This window comes from Orbicella franksi, chromosome 6 (genome assembly GCF_964199315.1).
Source record: "Orbicella franksi chromosome 6, jaOrbFran1.1, whole genome shotgun sequence".
Taxonomy (NCBI): domain Eukaryota; kingdom Metazoa; phylum Cnidaria; class Anthozoa; order Scleractinia; family Merulinidae; genus Orbicella; species Orbicella franksi.
Window position 1 is genome coordinate 23,897,853 of NC_138150.1, and position 19,479 is coordinate 23,917,331.

The following is a 19,479-nucleotide window of genomic DNA, read 5'->3' on the forward strand; positions in this document are numbered from 1 at the left end:
ATAATAATAATAATAATAATAATAATGATTTTTATTTAATAATAATAATAATGTTTATTAGTGGCTTATAAAAAAATGACAACTGTAAAAATTCTTAGGACAATATATATGTCAGGGAAATATAAACCATATACTAACTATATACTACACTAACTATATAATACACTGTAGCTATATGCAGGTCCACTTCTTGGCTCAGTGTTCGTGGCTTCGGCTAGAGTTCTCCAGAAATAGCATCTCAATTGCCTTAACGAATATTTGCATGTCCTTTTTCGATATCTAAATCAATGTCCGACAGTTCTAAGTGGACTCTCCTAGGAGCTCGCGATCCTCTGAAACAAAGTAATGCTGATCTCAGCAGCGCAAAAGATACTCTTGCCCTGATCCATGACATTGTAGTCGCATAACTTTCGCCCTTCTTTGTAGCAACTAACTCAGCAAGTCTACTATGGTATCGATTACATTCCACTGCCATTCCACCCGTCGTGCTTAAAACTAATGGCGTGAATGTAGCTTGCTCTACTTCTAACACACGGCTGGCATACTGGCGCTTCTTCTCTGTTTCGTGCTGCCTGAATATCTGGTCTGGATCCAAATCTCTATAGGAGTCTGCATTCGGATGGCATACTCTGACATCAAAAAAAGCCGACCTCTGCCTCTCCCAGAATCCCCTAGCAACTATATCCAGCCGCGCATCAGGGGCGGTGTTGGCTCCCCTATTCAACTCTTCTCCTGTGATGTCTTGCAAAACTGATAATTATAATAATAATAATAATAATAATAATAATAATAATAATAATAATAATAATAATAATAACAATAATATTAACAACTTTATTTTAAGTGTCAAATGTATTTACACTATTAAATATGCTAATTGGGGACACTGTATATAAATAAACAAATATTTGAAATTTAGCATAAACTATTAAGAGTCCCAACTGGTTGGAGGCTGACCAGTTGGCTATTTACCCAATGCGGTCGAGGAGTTGAACTCGGGGCTACCGAGAACAAATCCAGATAGTGGTAGGGTGGAGGATTTGAAACAGGGACCTCCAGATTTCAAATCCAGCGCCCTAAACCACTGGGCCACGCCACCTTCACATGCTCTGACGGTCTGGAAACAGTCAAACTGGTGCAAGGTTGTTACGATCAGGGAAAAGTAAGGGAAATTAGATTTTATTCAATGTCAGCGAAAAGTCAGGGAGTTTAGTATTACTTAGGGAACTTTCTTAATCCCTGTTCAAAGTCAGTGAAAAGTCAAATTATTTTATTACATGTTTTCGTATAGACAAGGCAATTTTGCTTTATAAATAATTCGAGCCATCCTTATTTTTGTTGATTCATTGACAGAATATAATCATCCTGCATGGTCAGTGAAAATTGCTTTAAAGTCAGTGAAAAGAAAAGGTTTTCTTTTGTTCCGGTGGGTGGCAACCATGTGGTGCTCGCTAGTAGAGTTCCTCTACTGTGGATCGATGCATATTTTAAGGATTGTCGTGTCGGCCAAGAAGCTCGAGGATATATACCCAAAAGAAAAAAAAGTGGATGGACAAGTTTGATTTGATACACAAAATTTTACAACTGTTTCATTCTGCCTCCTCCTTTAGCTGCCTTTTTTTTAGCTCGCTAATAAGTACTGCACTGTTTAAATTCGGTTTGGTACCGTTCTATAGACCTTCTAATAAAAGGAGCTTTGCTTTTTTGTAGCAATAAGGTCATCTACGATTCTAGTAAGCGCACTCTATTGCCAAAAAAAGCCCGTTTATAATTCAATATTGTTTTGCCGATATTAGCATTGCGAGCACGGGACTTTGATAAGTTTAGATTAACTTTCAAACCCCAGAGCAGAGTCAAAAGGACTCATCTTTTGAAACATTTGGTCATGTGATTAACCCATTGATTCCCGGAGCTTTTAGCCTAAAACGCATTCTTTTGGACATTTTAGACATTTTCAGCACGGAAATACCTACTGTAACGGGTGGTTTTGTCATGTGACTTGTCAAGCAAGTTTATATAGAGTGAAAAACCGTCCACTTCAATGCTGGATTATCCTGAACCGTTATCAATGAGCAGAGACGACGTAGCATTTTGAAACATGGCGGGCTCATCGTTAAGCCAAGCGGCACACCTCTACTCGTATTTTCCAAAATGTCTTTTGCGCTGTTTGTTTGTACAAACAAACTTCTTTTCGACGTCTACAGTGTTCAATATGTTCGTAATAGACTTATGACAACTGATGCAGTATGAGGCAGTTGTTAAGATGATCCTGCTTCATGGTGCCTTTGAGGCAGGTTTTTAGTCTTCGTAGCGCAGAAAATGGGCGCTCGGAAGTCACTGAAAGGTAATGTCAAATACAATTTAACAGTTTGTGGACATCTCCTAATAGTGGTTTGGTGACAGGAGTTTTGTTGAGGGCTTCGCAAACGGCTCTTATATTTGTAACCTGACGTACTTTGTGCAGATCAAGAAACGAAATATTTTGTCAAACCAAATTTATGCTGCGTTAGCGATATTTTCGGCACCGAAACGTGGGGACAAATTTTAGTTTGGGGGGCTCCTTGCTCCCCTCGCCGCTTATGATGAGTCAGAGGGTTCTATGAGCACTGAGTCAATCAGTGCATTATTCCAGTTGGCGTCCATATGCGGCAAAATGTTAACCTGCAGTGCAGGCGTAATAGGAAATTATTGGCGCGCGAGTGCATATTTTCGTATTAGTATCACCCAACTAGTGGACTAATGTAAAACCTGCATTTTAATTGGCTACGCTACTAGAGGACTATTAGTAATAGTCCTCGAGTAGCGAAATTGGCGCAATCGAGCGTGACGCTTTCTTTCGTTTTATTCCCAAATAAATATTTCTTCAACTTGCATTTGCTAACTTTATTACTGCCTTTTCTGTCCAACTAGTCGGGTGATACGGGCTACGGGTCTAATGGTTAATTAGGCCGCCATCTTGGATTAGGTAGTTTTGGAAGGTTCGGCTGTAGAAAAGATGGCGGCATCGAAAACCTGGGGTACTTTCATTATGCCAGAGCGACCGGTCAGAGACTACTGGGCTGCCCGACGAAAAAGGGAACGAAATTTTCCGATCAAACCAGGCCAACCAAGAGGAATGGTTCTTACCATTTTTTATTCCTTTTCCGAATCTCCTACATAAGTGAAATCTACTGAAGAGAAGTAGAGCAATGAACCGGTTTGTCAAAATGGAACGGCAAATTTCGGTTGGACCAGTCCGAAGTGGATCACTTCTAGAGGTGTGTTTGTTTGTTTGTTTAGTTCAGGTAATCTGTCGACTAGATAGCCAAAAGGCAAGTTCCAAATGTTTACACTATTTTCCGGCCGCCATATTGGTGTACCACGGGGGTTGGTACATTTCGCTGACCACTAGTCCATGGACTACTTGAATGGACCACCCATAGATTACCCTAAATGGACCACCCTGAAATTTGTGGTAAACATAAATTTAACGAAGCTAGAACCCGAACAAAAAATCGATCGATCGACAAACACAATTACGGAACACCGTTCCACTAACTATGAACAGATTTAATACCCAACTGGACCTTTGTCACAAAATACTTCAACCGAAATAAAGGAAATGAGTTGCTTTTCTCGTTCCTTGTCATGGCGTAAAGAACTGGCTCACAAGTCAGAGATGAATGCGATTATATATGCAAAATTTCCACTTACCATCATGGCTAGCGTGCTTTCCATATTGTGAGCGACCGTAAGTGAGTACTGCGCCTGCTAGCTACACTCTTTTGCAAGATGGCGTCGTATAGGGTTATGTGAATGTCGTGTCTTATCAGGAAGGTAACAAAAGGAAATTTCGCTCGAATCCAATATTCTGTGACAAAGGTCCAGGACCGTCTAGATGTTAAGGTAGGAAAAGTTTTAGGATTAAATCGCAGCTGTTCTGATCGATCGCATCTCTTGTTCCGGATCGTTAAATCTGTTACATCGCAAGTGTTCCGTAATTGTGTTTGTCGATCGATCGCATTTTTTGTTCGGGTTCTAGCATCGTTAAATTTATGTTTGCCACAAATTTCAGGGTGGTCCATTTAGGGTAGTCCATGGGTAGTCCACGGGTAGTCAATTCAAGAAGTCCATGGACCAAGTCCATCGGGGTAGTCCATGGACTAGGGGTCAGCGAAATGTACCGACCCGTACCACGGAGGTACACGAACATGGAGGCTCCATACTGGGCTCTGTGAATTTGCGCAAAATATTTCGACTAATATCTGAAGTTGGGGAAAGCGGAGAGACCTAACACTTGAAGAGGTGTCTTCTTTACTTATCTACTATTACATTACAGTTTCTTGACTTCATCCACTGAATAGTTTTTGATTTACTTTTTCGTAGCGTGACAGTGAAAGCGATCTATCCGGGTTTAGGTTAGACTACGAGTAGTCCCTCTTTCGCTTAGTCCGTATTGCGTGACGCGAGAGTCACGCGGCCATTTTTTTCTCGCGGTTTTCTTTCGCGTCACGCACGACGGCCTAAGCGAAAGAGGGACTACTCGTAGTCTATGTTTAGGTTTCTTTTTGGCATCTTAGGTAAAGTCAAGTTGATTTGCGTGTACCTTGACGAAAACAAGGACAACCAAGGGTATGTTTTGCGGTTTTCCAATGCAGGATTTTGGGCGAGATTGTTGTATACGACGGACGTGAGACTGCAGGTTTCTGCGTGACACATAACAGATCATGTTGTTGTGTGACAAGCGGTAACACCATCGGCCACTTGTCCAGCGATAACACTTCCTCTTATGGCTGGTTTGCAGTGTCACGCCATCAGAAATAAAAATCATTACCATTCAATGCTGGGATATGAAAGATAATTGATATATAAACAACCTCGCCAAGATTTAGGTCTGTGCGGTTTTTCATTCTCCCGTTATTCGGAGAAGTGTTTCAGTCAAATTTATAGAGCTTTGTATGGAGTCGCCATGTTTGTGTCCCTCCGAGGGGCACAACAGAAACACCTGTCATCGAGTTTTGCCATTGAAACGAAAAGTTGTTACTCTAGAGCTCCGACACATTGAAATTAACACTTCTTATAGAGCAACAACTGTTTAGTTGGCAAAAACTTGAGCAATAACTCATCTTTTTGACCTACTCGAGAACCTTATCGGGCCGCCATTTTAATGTCACGCAACTCAGAAACTTGGAAATTCAAACGTGCCCTTATTTCAAAATGAGGAACCCTGTCGAGCTTAAACGCTGCAAAACGTCAAGTTTTTAGAGGGCCTTACGTCTGATGAAACTAAAACTTCAGAGGGATTGGTAATTTCTTATTTTGGAAAATGATGACGTCACATGAAAAGCGGCAATTCTTATTCCTGTTTCGCTCTTTACAAGAGGAGAGCTCCAAACATTGCTGTATCGAATACAACTGCAAAGATCAATAGAAACAACGATGGCTGTTGTTGAAGAGAACTGGCAGACGAAACGATCAACTATTGTGGAGAGGACCACGTTTATTTTCAACAACGAGTTATTGAGTGATGTGAAATTTGTTGTTCCAGTGTCGACTGACGAAAGTGAAAGTAAGAAGGTGATCCCAGCTCACAAGTTTGTGCTTGCAATCAGCAGTCCTGTGTTCTATGCCATGTTCTATGGTCAAATGGCGGAGACTACTGACTTTATTGAACTACCTGACTGTGACTACGAGGGTCTGTTGGAGTTGTTTCGTTTCACGTACACCGACGAAGCGAATTTGAGCGGAAGTAATGTGATGCAAGTGTTGTACTTAGCGAACAAATATATGGTGCCTTCACTCGCTGAGAAATGTACCGACTATCTACGCGACAATTTGAAAGCATCCAACGTGTTTTGCATTCTGCCACACGCTCAGAAATTTGAAGATAAAGATTTGGAAGATCGATGCTGGGAAGTGATCGAGAAGCAGACAGAAGAAGCTGTGACGTCAGATGAATTTGTCACAGTTGAACGATCTGTAGTCGAGTTTGTTGTGAAGAGGGAAACGCTGAACGTGAAGGAAGTGGAACTGTTTAAAGCTGTTGATCGCTGGGCCACAAAAGAAAGTGAGAGGCAAGGGACAAGTCGTGATGGAGACGAAAAGAGACGAATTCTTGGAGAAGAGATCGTAAAAGCGATACGATTCCCACTGATGTCGGAAAAGGAGTTTGTCTCTTTTGTCTTTGATTCTCACGTTCTTACTTTTAAAGAGGTTGGCGATATGATGAAACACTACAATGATGTTTTAACATCTTCTTTACCGTTCTCACAAGCTCCAAGGTCTGGATTCGCTAAAGATCGGTGCCCCAGATTTGGAAACGTGACGTTTGTTCAGCCAGGCGTGAGTAACTATTGGAACTACTCCGGTAATCCTGATGCTGTTAATTTCACTGTCGACAAGCCCATCAGCTTATATGGAGTTCAACATTTTGGCTCTGAAGGTGGAGAGTACACAGTTACCACAGAAGTGAAAGACACCACTGATGGATCCTCCCTGGTAAGACAATCTGGAGTCTACTTCTCTGTTAAGGACGAAACCGATTCGTATTACGGCTTTGATGTACAGTTTGACCGTCCAGTTTGTTTAGAGAAAAGTAAGCTGTACAAGTTAGTGTCGCTTATAAGCGGTCCTTTGTCGTGGTATGTAGAAGGGGGAGAAACATCTGTTGAGTCTCAAGGTGTACGATTCACTTTCTATCCTTCAGACGGTAACACTAACGGGACTACTGATAAAAGAGGCCAGTTTCCTGCTCTTTTGATAGGATAAAGCTTTCTTTTATAGGTCTTAGAATGTCGCCCGGTCTACAAGGACTGAGTTGCATACACAGTGTTTTACGTTCAAGAGTTAAATATTGGAATACTGCTTTAAGTAGGAACTTCGTTCAAACGGTGCGTCTTGTTCTCAATCCTGATTTATTCACAATTTCGTTACTTAATACAGGTACATGTATGTGCACTGAAAGTAAGCACACGATCTAAAAAGATGACTGTGACAGCAAGTGATGTAGTTTGAAAAACATAAACATAGTCATAACTGTATTTCAGTCAGAAGTTTGGTGTAGGAAGCGTGAAGGGCTTTCGGAAATACCTTTACAACACACAAATGCTATCCTAATGGAGCTATGAATCTACCGCCCGCATAGTTTTTGTTGTAATTTAGAAAAGTGTATGGGATATGTCGCATTCTTTTTTATAACAGACATAACAATCTTGTAGGTGAGGGAAGTCATAGAATAAATAAACTAACGTAATGAACACTCACTTGTATGTTGATTAGAACAGAAGGCTCACATCAACCACTTCAACCACTTTCTTTATTTCTTTCTTTATTTTGGTTTGTGTGGCAAATCAAAAAAAAAAACAAAAAAAAAAACTAAAAATAACTCATTGACGATACTGGCTGATCCTTCTAGTCTTAAATTGGTTGGATACAAAAGCATTAGTGTGACAGCAGTAAACTAAGCTATTCATCTTGTGTCGGAAGTGTGAAGGGGTCCTGGAAAAGGAACGATCATCAAAAAGCTGCACTTTTGGCCGGTTTAGTTCACGACTTTCGGTTATAAAAGTGGTCGATCGAGTACGTCTTCTTCCCATGAATTTCGCGCATAAATACTAAAATCTGCTGCAATGAAGTATTCATGACCTTGCTGACTGTAGTAAGTTTCTTTCCAAGTCAGTCCAAATGTCCTTTCCAGTTTCCAAACAGTTTATCAGCATTTCAACTTTTTTCGGGTCTAAATTTCCCGCCTGGAATAAAGAGACTTAAAGTTAGCGAGACATGGTACTCACAGTAGCTTGCGTACAGAAGTTCAAATCTTTGTGCTGCAAGATCCGACCTGTAGAACAGGAAGGACTGTAGTGCAGTTCCTGAACTCTCCTTTCTCTGCCCTATATAGAGGGGGGCGTTGGGATTTGCGGTTTCGCGGATTTGGCCAATTTTTGGTTCGGTTTTTCGGTTTTCGGGCTAAAAAACTGCGGTTTTTCGGTTTTGGTGTCCTGTGCGGTTTGCGGGTTTTCTCCAATTTAGTCTTTGGTTTTCGGTTTTTGTCAACAATGATGGCGGTTTTTCGGATTTTTCTGCCCAATGCATTTTACGTTTTCTCTGGTTTTGCCAAGGAAGTTGCACCCCGCAGTCGGGCTAAAACTGTAATTCCAAGGGACCACTTACAGTTAGAGGAATGCATGACAAGCCTAGTCTCGGCTTTAACAGCCGTTATTTGGGTAGTAACGGCTTCCAAGCAGACTATGAAAAGCTAAAGATAACATTAAAACAAAAGAATATTTCTAAAATATCACGCGGCTGGGATAATATCTTGGACCATCGAGTTTCTATAGCTCAATTGCGAATTATCTCCCCGTTTTGTCGCAGAAATAACATTGCGCTCACTCGCTTCGTTCACGTGGAATAAAAGCAAAGGAGAAACTGGTTGGTTGTAAAATAAAGTAGTTTGGTTATAAAATGGGGCTGCCATTGTGCCTACACAAATGAAAATTCTGACGATGCCAATCAAAAAGTAACTTGAGAATGTGGAGTTTCTTTGAAACAAAAATCACCCAAAAACATTTTATCGTGGGATTTGTTTTTAGCTTCACATTGCTATAGGTCTGTGGAGCCGATTTAGACCACGATGTGTTCTGCACTAACGAGGGAATACGCAGAGTATATCGGAAAGTAAAACAAGGAGTTAGATGTACAAAAATTGAATAACAGAAAGAGAAATTCTGAAGACTACCAAAGCTTTGTTAGTGAGGGCTTTTATTTCGGTTTTCGGTTTTGGACCAAATTTCTTGCGGTTTTGCGGTTTTCGACCACTTTTTACGCGGTTTTTCGGTTTCTAATAAGCCCCTGCGCCCCCCTCTATATAGTGTTGAGCCTGGGTTCAACCCCTACAAATAGCTTGCAACCAAGGCTACAACCAAAGCAAAAAAAAAGCAAAAAAACAAAAACAAAAAAGAAACAAGTGAGGTACACACCTGTCGAAGGCGATCTAGGTCGTCACCAAAATTAGACGTTATCATCTCCATGTAAAAGCCACGGAAAGAATTCGTATTATCTTCTGCCTGTATAAGGAAGGGAGGCTTTAGAAGCAATTGGAAGACCTAAAGTTTTAGTTTTCAGACAAAAGCAAATGGCACAGCCTGTACACCGCAGAAATAGCAAAAGGGAAGAAATGAAGAGCTTGGATGATTCATAAAACTTAGACTTAAAATGATAAACAAAGTTGTTGAACACTGCCATTTCTACGGTGGCCCACATCTGCAAACACAACAAACAGAAATTGTAACTTAAAAAACCTTACATTGTAACTAAATACACATGAAGTCTTGGCAGCTACGGCTACTAAAGAGACTAAGGAACTTGAGGGACTTCATGCATATCCATAACCCCTTGTGTTTAGAAATGCAAATGTCACATCTTTTTTGAACTCATCATATGGTTGATTGACCACTGGTAGCATCAACTCACATGCACATGCACAAAGGCATGACAAAAAAAAAAAGAATATCACTAAAAGTTATTCCAACTGCCTTCTCTTCAACATCCTTGTAACATCCATTGATTAATGCGAAGGGATCTTCTTCTTTCCTCTTCTACCCCTTCTTCTTCAAGCCACTTGATCGAAAATGAGTAGACCTCTTGCAGCATAGCTTTTGAATCTCAAGCATTTTGTTGCGCCTTTATCCGTTTCATTCCCACCAATGTCATTTTCTACCTTTTGTCCACAAGCATGACAAAATTTAGAGCAGTGTTTTAAAACAGCTCCACAGTTAGCACAAAACATTTCGCGAAAGCAAAAATGGTGACGAAAAATAGCGGGAGTTTGTAAGGCGCATAACGTATCAGCGGTTGAGTAAGAATGGGTTTATGCGTTGTATAGCAGCCCATCAATTCTCTCAATTTTTGTGTTGCGTTTCGATAATTTTGTGTTGTGCTTCGATAATTTTTTGTTGTGTTTCGATAATTTTGTGCTGTGTTTCGATAATTTTGTGTTGTGTTTCACAAATATTGACTTGTGTTTCAAAAATACTGTGTTGTGTTTCAAGAATTGTTTGTTGTGTTTGCAGATATGGGCCACCGTACATTTCTAAAGACACTGACTTACTACATTCTGTGACATGCACACAGCCTGAGCTCATGACAGACTCATTGTTCCGTCATACCAATAGTTGAACTGGTAAAACTAGTCAGAAGAAAGTGCTCTCTAAGTAAGTCTAGCGCCGGACAGTAACAACATATAAGATAATGTAAGTGACTGATCACGTATTTTAAAGGGCCTCAGTCACGGTATTTTGAGTTATTTTGGCCACATACAAAATTACCTTTAAATGGTAGGAAACCTGAAAATAACAGTTTAATAAGATACAAAAACACCAAAGAGATGATGATAAACCATAAAGGAGCAAGGATGGTTAAGGATGGAGAAGATTAACACGGATTACAAACGACGAATTTGAAAAATTGAGGATAAACTTTTCAATAATTATGCGCAAACCGTGACTGAGCTCCTTTAACTGCAGGGTAGACATTAAAGACGTTAGAGATCGTCTCAGCTACGTATGTAACTTAAGGAAGTTGCGAAGAAAAGGAAAAAAAAGAAAAGAAAAGGAAATTAGGCTTGAACGGGAAACGAAACCTTATCCTCTGCGATACCGGTGCAGTGCTCTACCAACTGAGCTATCAAGATAACTGGGAGCTGGTTAAGCACGTTGTGAGTCCAAATAAAATAAAAATTCGTTGCCATTTATGACGCAGTTTAACACTTTTTTCAAAAGTACCAATTAACTAAGTATATACTTTCGCCTGGCCAGCGGCTCTACACCTAGCGGCGTGGGGGGTGGGGGGGGGGGGGGTTCCTTCGTAAAGGGCGGGCTGGGGACATGGCCCAGGCACTGGTTTATCTGCTGGTGCTTTGCTGGCGGCCAAATGTCAAAAGCAGGAGGAAGGGGAGGGTGTCTTTTACTGACACCTTCACCTATCCAGACTTCAGGTTTTTAGTGCCAAATAACCTTGATATTGACTGTGTTGCTGGGCACTTTCCTCAGTTGTTGAACCTTGTTTGAGGGTTCTGTGTTAACATGGCACCCTGCTGGACAGGCCCAAGTCACGTGCATACGTGACTGGGCCAATCTCCTAGCCAGGGCTGGGGTGGGGGGGAGGTAGTGGTCAGAGCACTTCTGGCCCCTGGGACTGTCTTTGAGCTGTCTGCGGGCATGTTTTTGTGAATACGGTCAGATATAATATACTGTGAGGATTAATCTATTGGGAAAATATTTTTGTAACTGAGAGTTACGTACACTTGTAGCAAACCTTTTATGTCAAAATGAGAAGTTCCTAAAGAAAATGTTGCGCTGCGCCGGAGGGCAAGAGCAACCAACACCTACACAGTTAGATAGTTCATTATCAACTTACTACGGCAGTTAACTACCATAGTGAATGAACCACCATTTAGAGCATTAGACTGAAGACGGAGCAAAATGGAGGTTAGTGAGTTGTGTGTGTTTATTTAGTGGTGTTCTGAGGTAAGGAAGCGTGTTAACGGCGAAGGCTAGAAATTTTTTGCCACTATGCATGTTCAGTTGTTATATCGTCATTATACTTCTTAAAATTGTGTAATATTTTCCCGCACGTGTGAATGCTTTTCACTAGCGATGATATTCTGTAAGAGGAAGCTACTTCAGACCGAGCTTCTCAAAATTTTCTTAATGCAACGTTAGCTTTGGTTTGGAGCGTGTCATCCAAATTAAACTTCTTTTACTGACCTTACTTTCGTTTTCTTTTTTATTTTCTGTTGTTTTCTTTGAGCCGCTTTCCTATCAAAAAGGAACAAGAAAAAAAGGATTACGTGTTAAGGAAAAGAACATTTTCCAGGGTTTACATAAAAAGTTGGGAAGCAAACTCTGTGGCTTTTTTGACTTGGACAACAAAAAACTCTGTATTTTGTGGAAACTCACTCGCGGAAAGCGGTTTCCGATAAAGTCCCTGAACGAGGGTAAAAGATTTGCGTAAGAATAATATAGACTAAGAGTAGTCCCTCTTTCGCTTAGTCTGTCCGCGTGACGCGAAAGAAAACCGCGAGAAAAAAATGGCCGCGCGAAATCCTCCTCGCCCCCCCAGGATTTTGCGCGGCCACTTTTTTCTCGCGGTTTTCTTTCGCGTCACGCACGACGGACTAAGCGAAAGAGGGACTACTCGTAGTCTAGAATGATGAGACACGCGATTTTCTCGTTCGCGCGCAAACTTCACACATCGCACACAGCTCGCATGGATATTTCAAGACAAAATGCGCGGAAATGCCTGGCCCTGACAGCCAAAAATGTGATGCTGGAGAGAAAGGTTACTAAACTTCTTTTTCTAAAACCAAAATACGAAATTCGTGAGTTTTCTAGACTACAGTAAATGAGTATCCGCACCTTGAGAACAATTTTTAAAAGAATTAACTTCTCCACCTTATATCTCTCCTTCCTTTGATTATGACTTATTTCATTATTACGCCTCTGTTGACGTTTTTGACATTCAATAGTACTTGATAGGACTTAATATATGGCTTGTGTTTGTAGCTGATATAACAGGCGTTCTGATTGACTAATTCTAGGGCATTATTCTCCCGTTGTGCCCACGAACTGATTGAAGGCCTGCAAAAACCAAGCAAAAAGCTATGTAATAAACAACTTATTAACCTCGAACATTCTGTCTTTACAGGAAAATCTCAAACCTCAGCCACGCTATCGTTCGGTCAAAACGGCAAGGTCTCGGTTTGAGATTTCCCCTTAAAGACCTCGCTCTCGGTTAATAAGTAGTTCTTAAAGGAGCTCAGTCACAGTTTGCGCATACTGAAAAGTTTAGCCTCAATTTTTCAAATTCGTCGTTTGTAATCCGTGGAAATCTTCTCCATCCTTAGCCATACTTGTTCCTTTATGGTTTATCATTATCTCTGGTGTTTTTGGATCTTATTAAACTATTATTTTCAGGTTTCGTAATGACCATTTAAAGGTAACTTTGTATGTGGCCAAAATAACTCAAAATACCGTGACTGAGCTCCTTTAATTCCTGCACTTTTTGTTTCTTACCTGGCCTTCCGTAAAATACTAATTTGCGAAGTGAGCTTCATGACAGAAAAGGTGCCGCGACACATACCTTAGAGATATCTGGACTGTTTTTGTCCATCTTGTCCAGTTCCTCCATTTTGCAACAAATCTGTTGGTTTATCTGCATAACCTGTCTCCAAAGACCAATCTCGATATACTGATCTGGTGGAGACAGGGAAGGTTTTGTTTTCACATCCTGTTCAGAAAGACAATAGAGCCTGCTTATGAAATTTTACTATGATTATACTGTACCACATCAGTGGATATAGTGCTTTTCATGCATTCTGATTGGCTACGCAAACTCGGAATAGCGTGTGCTATCCACTTCCCAGTTCGCAAGGGTCAAATGCTTGTCTTTGTCAGGTTACCCTTAAACAATTTATCACATGTCAGTGTTATACAAGTAGTCTGCTCAGTGGAGAACTTAAGTGAGAATTAAGTGTATTGCTCAAGTGCCCCAGACAACGACGGACTGGCAAACACTAAGCCACTTAACTACTCAACCCCAAAACTCCCAGTGCAGGGTCCTGAATGCAGTACATAAGATAAGCCATTGTGCCTCTCAATAGCAAATGAACTAAGCAATTTTGTGGTTAACCACTTATAGAGGGTTAATGACAGGCTTGTCTGTGACACGTAATGAGGTTAAAAGATAAGTATGACGTGTGAAAGCTAGAAACTTAAACTGCAAAACGTGATTTGTGAATAAAATCCATCACGAACGATTCAGTAAATTATTGTTTGTGATGCATATGTGTGTATTAAAATTTGAGTGTGTAACAGGATCATGCCTGCTCCCCCCAAAGGTCTCCCTTTTCAAAATATCTAGGCAGAGAAGTGTATGTTGCCAAGTAATTTCTCTGGTGAAAATATAGTGAGTTCAGGTATTTTTTAGAGAAGGAATATTTTATCCAAAAGGGTTGCTATTCAAAATTCTTGTAATGGTGCTACAAAAAATCTAGCCTGCTACACAATATTTTTTTTAAACATACCCAAACCTAGTTCAGCTAGTAAGTAATACACTTATCAAGTGTACATTTCTGTCATTCATAATAGTAAGTAACACACTTATCAGGTGTACATTTCTGTCATTCATAATAGTAAGTAATACACTTATCAGGTGTACATTTCTGTCATTCATAATAGTATGTAATACACTTATCAGTTGTACATTTCTGTCATTCATAATAGTAAGTAATACACTTATCAGGTGTACATTTCTGTCATTCATAATAGTAAGTAACACACTTATCAGGTGTACATTTCTGTCATTCATAATAGTAAGTAATACACTTGTCAGGTGTACATTTCTGTCATTCATAATAGTTAGTAACACACTTATCAGGTGTACATTTTTGTCATTCATAATAGTAAGTAACACACTTATCAGGTGTACATTTCTGCCATTCATCACACTGTGTGGTTTATTACAGTGTGCATGTGCACATGTATGCTAACAACATGTGCACAGGGCATGTCAAGATTACAACACTCACAGATCTTTTTAACTTTATAAACAATAATAAATGATTGAACCTTAAGGTAGACATCCATTGTGACATCCTTTGTGTACTTTCTTCCTGAAAATTAGTCATTTTAAAAATTAAAAAAATAGAAAGTGATTTAAACCAACTGGCATTTAAACAAAACATATTTTTCTCTTGTTTGTAGGGGGGATAGGAGGTCTTAACTAATGGAATTCCTGAATTCCTGACTCTTTACCTCGGTTCCTACCACAGCCTTCATACCTCCCACCTCTTTTCACTCTTCCTATCGCAAAAGCTAACACAAATTAATCTTGATGCTGCAAATTGTTTCCTTTTACTCCCAGGTTTCCTTTCACCTTGGGAATCCTACTCCCTGGCCTCTCTTCTTCCCCCTCTCATAGAGGTCCCACCCCTTTACCCCTGCGTTCCTACCTCCTATTCCCCTCCACTATCTTAGATACAGTATAAAGCGCACTCAAGAAAGAGTTCATCTTCACCATGATTCCAGCCCCACTCCACCCCACCCCAGAAGCTGGAAGTCCCCACACACAGGGGTTAAAAAACACAACATGCTCATTACAAACTTTACCTTCATGTAGCCTTTTAAACAGTTGTGAAACTCTTTTTATTAGCCCCAGAAGATGAAAAGACTTTTTGGACATTTCCTTTGCATATCTGTGAAACACAAGAAAATAAAACGCTGGAATGTGGAGAGACAACAAGTGAAAGGAGATTCCATTTGAATTTATTGAACAGATTGGTTCTCCATTCAACAACCTATTTACATAAGTTACAAATAAATGAAAGCAATAATTGAGTGTGCCACCTAAAAAAGATGAAGAGATTTACTTTATGAAATGGAGTTCATACCCCATGCCTCCATAAATTTTGCTTGTTTAAAATTAATACACATGCGTGAAGCCATATATCTCCAGCTCCTAGGATTTATAATTGGGGGTAGAGAATTATTAATAATTAATAATGGTAATAGGACTGAGTGGAGTCCAATTCGGTCTGTAATCATACGAGTGATTAACAAAATCGGACGACCGCGAAGCGGGAGTCCGATTTGTTAATCACGAGTATGATTACAGACTGAATTGAACGACACGATGTCCTGTTACCAATTAATCAAAATTATGACAACATTCGAGAAATGAACAAACCATCAATTGATGGCTGAACGATTAAATGTCGTTATGAATGCTGAAAAACACAGCAGTTTACTCAACAGAGTGCAGTGCAACAGTGCGCGCAAAATGACGCGTACTGTCCAATTACAAGCATGACGCGTACACTGTCCAATTAATGCTCAAATCGGGCTGCTGATAGCCAATCCCCTTCGAGAATTTTGTTATGGTTTTGATTAATTACGTAACTTGTAATTTGAAAACTGACTAATGAAAACAAAAGAAATATAATTAGGTAACCTCTGTTTCATTCTTGGGGGTAGGTTCTGAATTTCATCTACAGGACTCCAATCTATTTAACAACAAATTGAAAATCAGAAAGATTAAATCAATACTATCAGTTTTTCGACTTTGAGATGCATGTGACTGTCTGTGTGTGTGTGTGTGTGTGAGAGAGGGCTGCTGATGGTGGTAAATTAAATTCTTATCGTCAAACCAAAAAAGTAGGCAATCTGGACAGGTGCATGTTAAAGTCAACAAATCTAGTCTTTTAGAGACTTACCATCATTAAGTGGTGCTAGTAACCCTGCTTTTGACTCGATTTTCCTATTTAAAAAATAAAAAAAAAGTTAAATGTGTTGAAATATTGGATAGAGTCCAAAATTAAAGAGGTTCTAACTATGACAGATCAGTCCAAAAGTTGCACATTTTGTGCTTTTAAGCTCTCAAGCAAGCATTAACATTTCCTAGTATGGCAATGCTAGGGGAGTAATTTGTGTCTTTCAGACTCCCTAAAATGTTTTAGTTTACAATAGTGAAAACGTTTCTACTGGTCAAAAAACAATTGTGCTTTAACTTGTGCATGGTCCAAGGCCAAAAAAGCAAATATGTAAAGACCTATTTCATAGTTTATGTGCAGTTTGAGAAAATATCCATAATCTCCCCACAGAAGGGATTGGAATTTCCTGAGGTGTGGGGGTTCTGTAAGACCAAAAAATTTAAAGAACCGTATGAAGGAATTTCCAGAGGTGTGACGGGGAGGGGAGGTATGGATATTTTCTGGAACCACACAACAGAGGGATGATGATTATGAAACCCAACAAAGTTCTTTGTTGTATGTTTCTGTTTGATTTTTCGGCCTTGACTGTGCACATTAAACACAATAGTTGTTACAGGGTTTGTACCCTTTTTCAGAAACAAATTTCCAGGACTTTTCCAGGACACAGATTGATTTTTCCAGGACTCTATAATTTACATTAACCCTTTCATTAACCCTTTACATTTTAATACTCCTTGCTGTGTGCCATACATTTCATATTTTTTACTTGTGTTTAACAGATTTCCAGCACTTTCCAGGACCAGTAGCCCTTTTCCAGGACTTTCTAGTCCTGGAAAATGCCACAGTAAAATTCCAGGATTTTCCAGGTTTTCCAGGATCCGTACGAACCCTGTGTTTACTACTGACTGAGGAACTAACCAATAGAATCGTTTTGGTCATGTAATTCATGTATACTGTATGAGCACAAAAAACAAGATTGTGCGCGGTCGTGGACCTTCTAACACAACTCTTGGCACCTTTGTTTCATGCTCCTTTAATGTTTAGCACACTTAACAATTAACAATTAACAATTCCCCTCTATTAACTATGACTATTCCAAAGAACTCTGTTAGGCTTTATGCTTATTCCTCTCTATTAACTATGGGCCAATGGTGTATATCAGAGGAACATATCAGTCCTAATTTCTGCAATAAAATTAATTATGACTGGTTTGAGGGAAACAGTTAATTTTGACTCCCTAGAATCCCAAATGTTTTCTGAGGGAGCCTACGGAAACATTGAGATTCCAGGGAATCTAAATTAACTGGTTTTCTGAGGAACCTGATTCCTTTAAATTATAAGTGACTGGTTATATATAGGACACATAAAAGTGCATTCATTCCAGAGGCTTTGACAACATGTTGATTGACTCTCCTTAGAATTCTGAGAAACTCTATGTAGAAACCTGTGAGAACTGCATACTGTTTCTTGCCTTGGTGATAGAAGAACTTTTTAACCCCTTTGGGACTATGAGATGTCAACATCTGTCTACATGTACATCACGGTTTTACCCCACGATTAGCCTATGAATACAGACAGATTTGGGTGGCATGAAATTGGCAAAAGTGGATAGTCTGTCTATGTTTGCAGGCTATCCTGGAATTGACCCCAGGGTGATGACAGGAACACCATGGTTGGGGTGGGAAATCTCATCCACAGGGGCTGGGTAGGATCAACCATGTGTTTTCAGTCAGTGGTGGCTAAACATTCTGTATGCTCTGCCAAAATCAAAAACTGGGAACAGAAAACCTAGTTCCAGTTTGATGGTGCTCATGCATCCAAGTTAATAGTGGTTTCTGATCATGTACAAAGAGAGCAACTGCTGTGATTAATGCTGGTTCTCCCCCATATGAAAAGGTTGGGGATGTTCATTGGAAAATTTGAACAAAACCCCTAAAGGAACAATCTGGTGTGGCACCAGCTTTATTATACCCCTAAAAGATATCAGTTAAAACAGAATAGGCTCGATTACCAGCTGATGTTCCGGAAATTAGCCTGTGCTAGCAAACCAGACTCGAGAGGCTAATGGAAATCCAGCCTAAAAACGGAAATACGTGCACCTTAAAAGATACTTAGAGAGCTAAAATAGAGGTGCTTTATCATGAACACCCTAAGCAAGACCAAAATCCTCGATTTTATACTCCTAAGCAAGACAACAAGCGTCCCCAACCTTTTCACATGGGAGTCCCTCCCCTCCAGGGGTTCTCCTACCAATATTTTGCCTTGATATATCATTATTCTTTTTTTTGCCCTGATATACCAATTCCTGTTGCTGACCGACAGGATTGTGGACTCTGGGAATGAGAATGAGCTTGGAGGAAAGCAGATGACCTATGCATAGGACACAAAGGAGATACTGGTAGTTGCCCATTAGCTGTAAATTACTCTCTACATTATTAGGGGCCTGTTTACAAGGAGGGAGGGTTACCCTGGCAATTCAAGCGGTTTAACCCTGGTTGGAGGGCAAAAGATAGCCCAGGTTTACAAGCAAAATTTCACATGAAGGGTAACCCTACAACCTGGGACAACTCTATGCACGGTTACATTCAAAGGGTCGAAACAATTGGAAAGTTAACCCGGTAGGCAGGTTAACCCTACCTGGAGTGTTTACAAGAGAAAAAGTTGACACGCCTGCCAGGGTAACCCTAGCATGCAGATAGGGTAACCCGCCTACCTGGGTAACCATAGCCACCTTGTAAAGACAACGAAGAAAAAAAGAGGAAACGTGTGAGTGCTAGGGTAACCTGCTTGCTAGGGATAACCCTCTCTCCTTGCAAACAGGCCCTAAGTTAAAGGGTAAAGTCATTTAGGCTGAGACACGTACCTTTTCTTTGCATTATATAGGCCGCCTATACCAAAGCAAGTACAAATGTTTTGAATCGCAGTTAAATCAACGCTACCAGAATTATCTGATTGGAATATAAACAACAATAACAAACCTAAGTTTGAGTGCATTCTAAAGCATAAGCTTAATTTTGAAGCCACAAACAACTATGGATTAAGCCAAATTACTGGAGAATGTTTTGACCACAGCACCGTTTAAAATGTCCACGTCCCCTTTAGGATCCAACTCTCTTTGTTTTCGTTTTTTGTGTTTCTTCTCCTTATGAATTTCGCCTTCAGCTGACTTAACAGAGACCTCCATTTGATTTGAACCTTGCACGTGTGCTATATCAGCGCGTGCGTGAGTTTTCTGT

General features: G+C 40.1%; 2 protein-coding genes across 2 annotated transcripts; one reads left to right on the top strand and one right to left on the bottom strand.

Moving 5' to 3' along the window:
- The first annotated feature begins 3,724 nt into the window (after positions 1–3,724).
- Positions 3,725–7,130, top strand: LOC145488991 (BTB/POZ domain-containing protein 6-like). The gene has a single exon (XM_081467867.1). The coding sequence runs from the start codon at positions 5,419–5,421 to the stop codon at positions 6,745–6,747; it is 1,329 nt and encodes a 442-aa protein (XP_081323993.1). The 5' UTR covers positions 3,725–5,418; the 3' UTR covers positions 6,748–7,130.
- Positions 7,131–7,137: 7 nt separating this feature from the next.
- LOC145488993 (uncharacterized) lies at positions 7,138–19,449 on the bottom strand. The gene is made up of 10 exons (XM_081467869.1): positions 19,319–19,449; positions 19,107–19,191; positions 16,247–16,290; positions 15,985–16,036; positions 15,144–15,229; positions 14,604–14,647; positions 13,117–13,263; positions 11,742–11,792; positions 8,955–9,041; positions 7,138–7,727 (listed from the first exon to the last, which is right to left on the bottom strand). The coding sequence occupies exons 1-10, from the start codon at positions 19,425–19,427 to the stop codon at positions 7,617–7,619; spliced, it is 816 nt and encodes a 271-aa protein (XP_081323995.1). The 5' UTR covers positions 19,428–19,449; the 3' UTR covers positions 7,138–7,616.
- Between the last annotated feature and the right edge of the window lie 30 nt (positions 19,450–19,479).